Source organism: Lepisosteus platostomus, chromosome 21 (genome assembly GCF_059453375.1).
Source record: "Lepisosteus platostomus isolate fLepPlt1 chromosome 21, fLepPlt1.hap1, whole genome shotgun sequence".
Taxonomy (NCBI): Eukaryota; Metazoa; Chordata; class Actinopteri; order Semionotiformes; family Lepisosteidae; genus Lepisosteus; species Lepisosteus platostomus.
Genome location: NC_142631.1, coordinates 14370147 through 14382208, shown reverse-complemented (window position 1 = coordinate 14382208; position 12062 = coordinate 14370147). Strand labels below are relative to the sequence as shown.

Here is a 12062-nt window from a genome sequence, read left to right as displayed (position 1 = left end):
ATAATTTATCATTAAATAACAACGCTGCAGGATTTGAACACAGCTTTGTTGCAGTAGCAATCACTTCTCCTTCCTTTTTGTTAATTATGTAACAGAGAGTGTGGATTGACCTCTTGTAGCTTTTATTTGAATCATTTTAAAGTTGATGCACCATCCAGCTCATCAGCCTTTGCCATTTCCCATCTACTACGCGACACGCCTGCTGCCCCTGGCAGCTCTTTAGCCTGTGCTCTGTGCAGACGTCTTGAGTGCTCAAAGAGCTGAGCCTGCCTCATCTTCGACCCACTTCCCTTTGAAACTCTACTGCACAGACGCAGCGTTTGAATCCGGGTTATGAAATTCCCGAATATTCCCTAATACTAACCCTCAGGGAGCAAAGGCATCCACTCTTTTGTTAGAAAATGTACATTTTCCTTTTTATTAACTCCAGGAATGACTTCAAGATCTCATTTGTAAAGAGCTCTTACAGAAGCAGCTTTGTAGTTTTGAAACTCCAAATACAGAGAGTGTGCAGGAGAGAGCTGTATTGTTCTCTTCACTATAATCTCTGAATTCCCAGTATGTCTGCATCCCTGAACATATAGCCTCGTTTCTTACAGTGTAATATATGGACACTGATGTTTAAGTGTGAAGCAACTCAATGTGTTCCTCTTTTACTTGAAAGGTTGTACAACTGGGAGTGCTTGCATTTTACCTTTATATACAGTAGTTCTCTGAACAGAGTAGTATCTTCTTTTTTATTACAGATTTATTTACAGATTACAGTGAAGAATTAATAATATTGAACTTCTGTGCAAGATGTTTCCAAACTTTGAAATATCACTGCACGTACTGTACTGTACATCATTTATGTTATATGTTATTTGCAAATGTAGACAAACTAGCCATTTCCATAGCAATATCGTACCGTTAGTCTTTGCTGGATGTAATAATTTCCTTTCATTTTGAGGTTCTCCACAAACTACAGAGATCTGTTTCTTGGGAATACTGATGCAAGGCAGTGTACTGTAAGTCTAGAAATAACAGCAATTAACTAATAGCATAATGCACTGATCTAAACACAACTGTATACAACCTAGAGAATAAGAGAATAAGCAATAAGGCCTTTTGATCAATTGACTACATTCTTGTCTTACAAGAACTCATTCTGCCAACTTATACTGAAACCACAAGGCAAAGAAACACAGAGCATGTCTGGAATGTCAAGTTCATCTGGTTCAATATACAGTAACAACTCTCCCAGCTAGGCGGGAAGCCCTCGGTATTGCAAATAAGGTGCATTGTTCAAAACATCCCCTTCCACAGGAAGAACCGATGCTGGCAGGAACTGGCTATCTCCTGTGTATGTATGCCGCAGGAAGCATTTTTGGTTGGATAAATAAGTAGAGTATTACAGTATTGTAATACTCAATATCCTTCTTCCACTCTGAAAATACAGAGGACGTGAGTCATTTTCTTGTCGTCTGTCTTTAGTCATTATCTTGTTAAGTATGCGATACAGGAAAGCTGTTGGCCGTCTCGCTGCTCCAGAAGGAAGTGACCTTGCTGGAAATCTATCCTTAGATGCTGAGTGATATCCTATAGTGTGACCTTGGGAAGGCGTTCTGGGAGTTATTTTTAATATGTAGATAATGTAGATAGTGATATATTTGATGTTGTGGTAGTGGTATATAGCACTGGACTCAGCACTGGATCTGAATCATTAGACAATTGCATCTAATCATTAGATTCTGTGTAAGATCCACACTGAATGCATTAAGTATCTTTTGCATTTGTTTTAGAAAAAATAATGTTTTAAAAGAGCCATGTTGGACAGATGTGTGAATACTTTCAATTATTTTTAAAATAGCTTCAAAAATTATGTAATAATAATAATAATAATAATTCCTGCACACTCCAAGCGCTTCAGAAGTAATGGAGACTCCCCTCCACTGCCCCAACATGTAGCCCCCACATGGATGATGTGATGGCAGCCAGAGTGTGTCAGTACTCTCCCCACTCACCAGCTCTCAGTGAGCGGGAAAAACAGAGTGATGAAGCCAGTTCATAGATGGGGATTATTAGGGGGCCATGATTACTATGGGCCAAGGGGAAACTTGGACAGGACACCAGGATAATGCCCCTACTCTTTTCAGGAAACGCTCTGTGGTTTTTAGGGACCATGGAGAATCAGGACCTTGGTTTTACATCTCATCCGAAGCCTTTTTTACAGTATCATCACTATACTGGGGCATTATGACCCACACAAACTGCAGGGAGAGCATCCCCTACTGATCCCACTAAGACCTCTATAGCAGCAACCTTAGCTTTCCCAGGAGGTCTTCCGTCCAGGTACTGGTCAGACTCACACCTGCTGAGCTTCAGTGGGCTGGCAGTTTCAGGGTGATTTAATTGGCTGGCTGTACAGCTGATATACAGTATCTATGTAAACACTCCACAGAATAATCTGAAATTCGTTTTTGATTTTTGATTTAAAATCTACTTTTCTTTGCAGCTAATAAAAAAGCAGACTCCTGGCCATGTACTGTAAATTGCGTTGACATTGATATTTATGTTGAGATGAATTTAGTTGAATTATTCTTTATCACCACACAAAAACAGGTGGTAGAATTTGCCTGTGGTACAGCAAGAGAACTTTGATGAAGCAGATATACATCACATACAATATTAAAGATTAATACAAATGTAAATGAAGAGACAAGCAGAACAGTACAGCCTGTATAAAGGAATGAAGTGGAAGGGAGTCCATAGATTATTATGTTGGAGGCTTTGGACTTGGATATGAGCCATTCCAGTTTTTCTGTTGTAGGCCTGTCCAAATTCCATTACCAAACAGTGATGGAAAATACTTTGAATCATGGCTGTGTAAAATTGACAAAAAAGTTGCGGGTTGACTCTGTTTCTTATGGTGCCCGAGAAAGTTCACATTCTGCTAAGACATGTTCAAATTAAGTATTTTCTATTATTGCAGGAATTTGAGTGTAATAATGACACATTTTCTTTTGAACAGATGTAATGGCAAAACAAATCACAAGTGCTGCAGAAAATTACAAGAATGAGCGCATGTAGTACTCTTCCAGTTTGAAAAATGAATCTCAAGATATACATCGTCTTTCATATTTTAAAACTAAGGTACTAATGATTAAATAAGGCAATAATATGAGGATACATATAAATAAAGAATACTAATAACAAAGAATAACAATAAAGACTAAAGAATGATCTAATATTACAGCATTTCAGAAAGTAACACGTATCCACAATGCTTTGACCTTTTATGTTTTGGATCTGGACACAAAGGAGGCAGACCAGAGTGCAGGGGAGAGGGCTGAAGTCTAGCTATCTCTGTCCTGTGTGGAAGATAAATGAAGACTCAGTTTGCACTTAGGACTCCCTGCGTTATCTGATCAGAGGTGAATTGAGGGAGGTTTCATTGGGCTCACTCATCATATATAAATTCTTTTATCCTCCCCTTCAGTCAAGAGGGTAGCGAGCAATGTGCCTTAAAAACCTGCCAAAACATTTTATGTGTGAATGGAGGTGGTAGAAGGCTTCAGATGAAAAATGACCAGCGATGTGTACCACCAGAAGATGCCCTCCCACTTAGTTTCGAAATCGCAAACTTTTAATTAACGCTGCTGCGCTTGATGGCCAGTGAGGGGGAAATGTGAACTGTGAGTAGAGAGCTGGAGCTCTCTCTGACGGACACAGACAGCCTGCAGGAGCTTGGTGTGCCACCAGGGGCTCTGTTGGATGACCATCCCCAGACTCCCCGCCTAACTCAATCTCAACCAAGACCCATCAGCTTGTGGCCAGTTCTGTGCAGCTGCTTGCAAAATTCCTAGTCACAGCTGGCTAATGACATGGCCCAGGTTCAAACTGGTAAATGGCTGAACTGTAGGGCTAGCTATGAGCCACACAGTTTTGCCACTTGAGCTATTTAGAAGCCCACACAAAGACCTACTTTAATTGGCCTCTTTTGGGTGTATGTGTCTCAATCAAGTGCCCCTGGGTTACATCACGAGTATTTCTCTAAAAGTAAAATGCTTTTTTTAAATTTTTGCATGACTGTGCAAAATAAAAACTTATTTTAGCCCCTTCCTTGGTGCATAAGATGTAATGAGTCTGCCGAATATGGCATACACAGATTTACACCTTCATCTCACAGAAGTATGCTTGCCTTTCTATATGGAATTGAGTCATCATGGAGATGGTACATGAAGTAACTGGCCTTAGTTTTTCCCATAAAATCCATTGAACAAATTGCAATTCAAAGCACTGGCAATAGTGGCTGTGTTTATGTCTCAGATGTATAATCTGCCCCTACCAGATTGGCGCACTTTTGTAATGCTTTTAAATGCATATTGTTCATTGGAGACCCCCAAGAGAAGCCATGATCCTGCCAGCCCTTCCTCTTTGCCTTATCCACGACCTTGCACAATGCAAGGAAACGCTGTCTGGGGTACAGGCAGTGGTTTCCAATTGTGCAAGAGAAAAAAACCTTAAAGGAAAAGTCACCGAAGAGCTACATTGTCCTGCGTAAATGTGATTTAAGTGTAACAAAGTTACAACATAAAAGCAGGAACTTCCATAGAGGCTGAGAAAAAAAGAAGTCAAGCCCTGGATGTTGGCCACACTGTGTTGTGTGGGAGTGTGAGGGCTTTTCAGGCACACTTAAATAAGTGCTCCTAGCAGTTGCTTACCAAGAAATGGTACCATTGATTCAGGGTATTAGCAGGAATCCCCGTTGTCTAGATCATGTTTGCAGTGGTCCATTTCTGAACAGCTGCAGTCATCACTACCCCTGTGCTCTCCTGAACAACTCACGTCTGCCAGTCTGCTCGTGTCCCACAGCTGCTGTCTCTTGTCACAAAAGCACATGAAGCCAGCCTTTGTTTCAGTCATTTGGTAAAGAGAAAATCAATAAGAATGCCAAACACCATTAATCTGCCCTTAGGAGACTTTATGGTCTTTTCCACTGGATTTAAAGAGTGGTACTGGGCCTGTTTTGAGTATCATAAATGACCATTCAGGACAGCTTTGAGACATTAAAGCAAACATTAGCTGTGCTGTTCTCATTCGCTTTATTTTTTCTGTATGACTTTGGAGCATCGCATCTAACTGCTGTTAATATTTAGTCATATTTAAATTTTCCCATCTCTATCTCAACGCCCTGCTCCAAAATGTCATTACCCCTGTGATCTTTCTTCACCTGGTAATGTGAATCTAAGGTAAAGCGTCTTAAAGAAAGGTGCACAACCTTTTGATGTTTGATTTCATATCCCATGTCACTTTGTCACATATTCCATGAACTACTTTGTTTTCTGGTGTCTTTTTATACATTAGCACCCACTCCGATCATGCCAGACGTAGTAGAAGTGATAATAAAAGACCAGCTTCCCAGTAGTGATGCTGTTGTTCTCCAGACAGACTTACTGTACGTGGATGTTAAGAAATAATTTACATTTGCTCTACAAGACACAATATTTTGTAGGAGTAACATAGGAAATGCAATGATGTGTGGAAACTGCCTCGCTTGTAATGTTTTTCTGTGAGGTATTTCATTCTATCTAGAACTGCAGAACAAATGATGCTGTTGAACGTGATTCATTATTTTCCTTAAAAAAATACTGAATGTCTGGCAGCAGTGAGTAAATACTGTTCAGTTTTCAGCTGGGTGGCCTTAGTCACTGCTCGGTCTAAAGCATGCCTGTAAGGTTACATTAGGATGGAGATTTCAGGCAGAAGGGAAGCTTTTTTTTTTAGCTTCTCAAATGTTCATTCTGCTGTGCTAGTGGTTTTGAGGGCTTGCCTCTCATTTTGCAGATGAATGTGTGATCGGGCAACTCTACTTTCCATGCACACAAATGCAGTTCTTCAATATAAGGAGCATTTTTAATCATTGCGCTAATCAAACTAATTATCAATTAAGTTATTCAGGAGCTGCAGTTCAATGCAGTTACCTAGAAAAACTAAAGATAGAATACCTCTACTTTGAACCCTAAATATTAGCATGAGCTGCTGTAAATGTTAGGGCTGTTTGTGTAAACATGTGATCATCTCAGTTTTGTAGTAAAATGTATGCAGACCAGATGGTTTGTTTTCCTACATAGTTATAGAGTAGGAATAAACAAACTAATGGTAATGCAAATAACTTATTTATTAACAGGAACTGTAAAAGCCATTAGTTAGCGTACATCCGTTTCTGCTAATCTTTCAGTGTCTCCCACCCAGTAAGTCTTAAATTTTTGGAATACTTAATAAATAAAGTTTTGAAAACACTGACGTAATTTGGGTGGACCACACATGAATGTCGGTTACAGAGCACTTCCTACTTCATCTGGTAACGTGAAGCTAAGGTAAAGAGCCCTAAAGAAATTGCACAACTCATCTGCACTGGATGTGGAATTTATTCTTTTTCTGGAGCGTTTGTCTTGATAACAATGGCAGCCGTTACTGGATATAGACGCACGTTGCGGTTAGAGTTTGATAGAGAGGAACCAACTGTTCCTTCCTTCTACTCTTCCATGATTCCATTTACTGCTCTAAGCATCCTGCCTGCGAGAGGCTTGACGTCTAGACACTCATTTGGCTTGTTGGCATTCAGAGTGAACCCACTTCAGCTCCTCTGTTCCATACGAAAATAGAAAGCAATACGCTTGAAGTCCCCGTGTCTGTAAACATACTTTTTTAACGTAGGAATTCGTAGTTGTTTTGTCTTTTTTCTGTTTATTGAAGCTAATGTCTGCTCTTATAAAAGGTTCATACCTACCTTCTTCAGCTCAATAGCTCATTGAAAAAGCAAGGTAACTATCGCACAGTGTTAAAAAAACAACTCGGTGTTTATTTGTCACAGGTACTGTGGCCCTCTTCACAAAAATATTTTTTGACATTTACCTTTAGCCTAGTTTGGGTTCTCAGAGATACACTGCCTTGGCGTATTTGGAAGGCATTTTTAAAATGCAACTGGCTGTGTCCAGAGTTCAGTGTTCCTAAAACAAACAGAAACTGAGGTGGCATGATTTAGCGGAGCCAAACGTTATACTGAAATAAATAGACAGTGTGCATGCCACATAAAGTTGTTGCCTGTAGAATTATCACCTTGTAACTTGAACAGTGTTATTAATTGATTAATTAATAGTCTGAAAGGTCAGACATCTATAGAGTTGTAGATGTAAATATTGGCACTATGTATCTAAAAAACATTGTTTACTTACTAGTACTCATTAATTAGCACTTAAATGTGAATACAGGAGCACTCAGTAACATTTGGGAATATCAGTGAAAAATAAGCTTATTTTGAGAAATACATTACACTTAGTGAATACGCATGCCTAAATCTCCATCAATATATGTGTATTTATAGATACATTAGATTAATGTTGCAATAGTTATGGGAAATATTGACATTGATACACAACTGATATATTTCATTGTAGCCCTATATAATTGGAATCCTGACACAATATATTACATACAGTATATACAGTATACTTATTCTGCTGCTGTCACCAGCTGAATCTGAATTTCCTAGAATACAGCTCAACAGGTGTTTTGGTGTTTTGCGTGTCATATAACACAAACTATAAATATATCATGTGGGTAGCTGCGTCAGCATGCGTAGGCTGCAAAGGAACAAGTAATAGGTTTATTCCATGCTGAAAAAAAGAAGAAAGAGAACACAACGTTTCGGCCGTGGAGCCTTCTTCAGGTGTGAGAGAGACAGGGCAGTAGGCAAAGGTAAAGTAGCGGGAGAACAAAGGTTGAGAGGGAGGAGGAGTGAGAGGCGGGAGCAGGGGACAGAAAGAGAGGCCAATCAAGAGGTGTGAAGTCAGAATGGGTGCAGAGAGGTGTGAAATGAAACTTCCAATGAATGGAGAAAATTTAAAAGAACAGTAATCTGTCGTTAAGGGAAGGGAGAATGTGTGATCCTAGCTGCAGAATAATTTTAGTTTCGGTGGTCTTTCTGATGTATGAGTTCGGAAAACCGTCTTTGAGAACACAGACGGAGAGATTAGAGTGGTCGTGGCCGTCAGAGGTGAAATGAGAAACAATGGGCTTGGAGAGATCTTTAATCTTCACAGCCCTGACGTGTTCTCTGAAGCGGTCTCCGAGTCTCCTTCCTGTTTCCCCAATGTAGATGGCTGGGCATTTACTGCAAGAGATACAGTAAATAAGGTTGCTGGAGGTACAAGATGCTGTCTGGGTCTATCACCCAGACAGCATCTTGTACCTCCAGCAACCTTATTTACTGTATCTCTTGCAGTAAATGCCCAGCCATCTACATTGGGGAAACAGGAAGGAGACTCGGAGACCGCTTCAGAGAACACGTCAGGGCTGTGAAGATTAAAGATCTCTCCAAGCCCATTGTTTCTCATTTCACCTCTGACGGCCACGACCACTCTAATCTCTCCGTCTGTGTTCTCAAAGACGGTTTTCCGAACTCATACATCAGAAAGACCACCGAAACTAAAATTATTCTGCAGCTAGGATCACACATTCTCCCTTCCCTTAACGACAGATTACTGTTCTTTTAAATTTTCTCCATTCATTGGAAGTTTCATTTCACACCTCTCTGCACCCATTCTGACTTCACACCTCTTGATTGGCCTCTCTTTCTGTCCCCTGCTCCCGCCTCTCACTCCTCCTCCCTCTCAACCTTTGTTCTCCCGCTACTTTACCTTTGCCTACTGCCCTGTCTCTCTCACACCTGAAGAAGGCTCCACGGCCGAAACGTTGTGTTCTCTTTCTTCTTTTTTTCAGCATGGAATAAACCTATTACTTGTTCCTATAAATATATCATGATCAACAAGGCTCAAATTCAAATCAGTACTCCGCTGCTGGAACATCTGTGCTACTACATAAATTCATGACTGATTTCAAGCATGCTTAGACAATCATCTAATATTTCCAAGTTGTGAAAATATTAGCTTTTACAGATCTTGTTATGCTTTTGTATGGACCAGTTTACTGTACCTTTTTTTATTGTCATGTGCATATCATTGCATACACATATTGTATACAGTATGTCAATGATATTTACATATATAAACACTTTGTAGTGGTGCTGCTGCTACATGACCCAAATTTTGTTAAAAATGTATTTTTATGGTATTAGCACTCAGTAACATGCTACATGATTAAAACAGTTGATCGATTTGATGTTTGAACATGACTCAATCTATTCAATTAACCAGTGTACTGTTAATACAGTAGTATTGTAGTGGTCGGTCTGCAATATTTGAAATAGTACTATCAGAAATCCATTATGGGGTATTTCTATTTTCAAAAGGGTTTTTTGATGAAGATCATCCAAAAGGTTTAATTCTCAAATTGGAGGCACCAGGCAAACAGGGAAACAAGTGTGTGGATTAACAACTGGTAAACAGAAAACAGGAAAAGGAATAAATAGTTAAATTGGGGTGTTGCAATGTAATTAGTGTCGTACCAATGGGATTTATACAGTGGACTAGCAACTTGTGCGCTCTTAATTTACATGGGCTGTTGAAAATAAAAAAATAATGAAAATTTCATCAAGCATGCCTACAAAAGCTAGTTAGCCTATTCAATCATCCTATTTGCTTCTATTTATTTTTCTTTAATTTGATTTCTTGTTTTTATACTTTTATACTCATTGCATATCTTGAATTACTGTAATCTAGGTTCTAGTATCATTAATAAAGTAGTGAAAGTTGCAGATTATGCCAAATTAGGAGAATAAGTAAAATCCTCCGTAGAATTTTCAGATGACATAGATAACATCTCAGACTGGGCGAACACCAGGCGGATGAGGTTTCATGTAGACAAGTGCAGGAGTTTGCATGCAAGTAGGAAAACAAATTCTAAATATAAAATAGGAAACACAAAGCTAGAAGAAGTCTTATGAAAAACACAAAAGGTGTTTGTTGGCATATCATTTACATCGAGCGATGTTTTATTAAAATTGAATAATGGGCTAGAAAGGCTTCATTTACAATATTGTGTACAATTGTGGTCATCATGTTATAGAAACATATTTCTGATCTGGAATCTGTCCAGCAAAGATCTACAGTATGAGACACATCTTGCGTCTTAAAAGAATATCCTACACTGACTGGTTGAAGGAAAGGTAGCCTTTTTAGTGTTGGACAGAGATGATTAGGAGGAGAATTGAGAATGGATACAAGTACAAGTCCTCAATGGCTCTGACAGTCAACTCAGTGGATTTCTACACAAAGAATTCTGGGAGTCTGGAACAAGCTACTCTGCCATGTTTTTGAAGCCGGTACCTTAGTTTCGTTCCTGGGGCAGGATGACATCTTTATAAGCTGAGTATATTATAAATAGAATCTAAAGAAAAGTTCAAGTTATCTGGTCCTGACACACGAGCCTTGGATTCTATTCTAGTTTAAGCAAACATTTTCATTTAAATTACTATCAAATATTCCACATCATAAACTATTGCTACAACAGAAAATTGCAGAATTAGGCAACAGCATTCACTAGTATATATGAATATACACACAGACATACACACATATTCTCAGTAGGCACGTTCCCAGTTCTTGTTATTGCTGTTGTGTTTTGAAATCAGGTGTAGTGGTGGTGTTTTGCTTTTCACATTACTTAATTCACAGAAATAGGTATTCAAGCTGGTGTGGTTCAGTGTGTGTTGTTGTTGTTTAAAATTCTGATGTTTTTAATCAGAATCTCTGGTTGAATGGTGATCATGATACACAGCAGATCTGCACACATTTAATAAGCCAATTAGTCAGTGAAATGGCACATGCTTTATTCTCTTGTGGCTGTCAGCAGATGCTATGCTTTATAAACACTGCTCATTCATTCACTGACATTGCCTTCACACATTTATAATGAGCTGAAATATACAGTATAGTGATGACAAAACCTTGCTTTTAAATCAGCTTACACAATGTTTATAAACAAGTGATGCACACTACTGGAGTCCAGTCTGAAAACACACCATAGGAAAAATTCAGAAACCTATATTAACCATAGTACTAAATATGCACAGCTAAACAGAAGACCTTTTACTTGTTTATTAATTGTATTATTTAGGACTTTCCTACCGAGTGAAATTTATGAAGAGCTAGACTAAAGTCCCTCTGATTTACACTTTTAGATTTAACCTTGTAATGCAGAGCTGTAAACAACATTCTCCCAAACTGTGTTGCAAACAAAATTGCTGATTCTTTTATTGATGTATAAAACACTAGTATTATTTATACTTTTTTTTTGACAATTTGTAAAATATTACCAGTGTCCCTACAGGGGGAGACATGTTTTAACTGCTATTTGGCTATTAATATTCCTTTCCGGTTTGATAACAAAATGTAGGATATATTTAACTTGTAATGTTGCACAGTCATTTGTAGTCATCATACCCCTCATGTTGTCCCAAGGTGACACAGTCTTCATGAACAGTGGGGCAGATGTCACCCCACTGCATTTCAGACGCAATTCAGGAGCCCTCTGCCCTTTACAGTCCAGACTGTTAGTGTCCACTCCCCCCGTTTGACCATCCCCCAATCAGGGAGTGAAGCACAGGAAATGTAACTCTACACCACAGCTGGATACTTTAAACCTTCTGCATGGCAGAAATGGGAAGATACCCGTCCTGGGCAGACTGTGTAACAAGTCTTGACAATCAAGCCTGAGGGAACCGCGTCTGCTGTTTCTGGGATTTAAGGAAATCAATCAATCCACTCTAGATTGCATTCCGGTCTAGCATAGCTTGTCTGACTGCTGATCTCCCGGAGTCCCGGATTGTATGATGCACACTGTGCTCTTGCTGTTTTCTTCTCAGCTCAGTGGCGGATCTGAATGCAGTTGTGAAGTCAGTCCAGACGACTCCAAGAAGAAGAAGTCCAAGAACCTGTAAGTTGCTCTCTGTGGATCGTTCTCTCTAATCAAGTATCATCCTGCGGTGGACCATTTAATTTACTTTGTTCAACTTGTGTGATGTGTGCTATCAATGCTTGGACCAGTAACGTTACAGACCAGGCTTAGAAGAAGTATGCAGTAGAAAATGCTTTGGCAAAACATTATTGAAAACATTATCA

At 39.2% G+C, this 12062-nt stretch overlaps 1 protein-coding gene across 4 annotated transcripts in view; it reads left to right on the top strand.

Moving 5' to 3' along the window:
• The window catches only part of rgs3a (regulator of G protein signaling 3a), a 220316-nt gene that overhangs the window by 193783 nt on the left and 14471 nt on the right, over positions 1-12062 (top strand). For all 4 annotated transcript variants that reach the window (XM_088614600.1, XM_088614599.1, XM_088614602.1 and 1 more), the window contains one exon: positions 11807-11877. In XM_088614600.1, coding sequence (XP_088470726.1) covers positions 11807-11877 — 71 coding nt within the window. The remainder of the gene's footprint in view (positions 1-11806; positions 11878-12062) is intronic.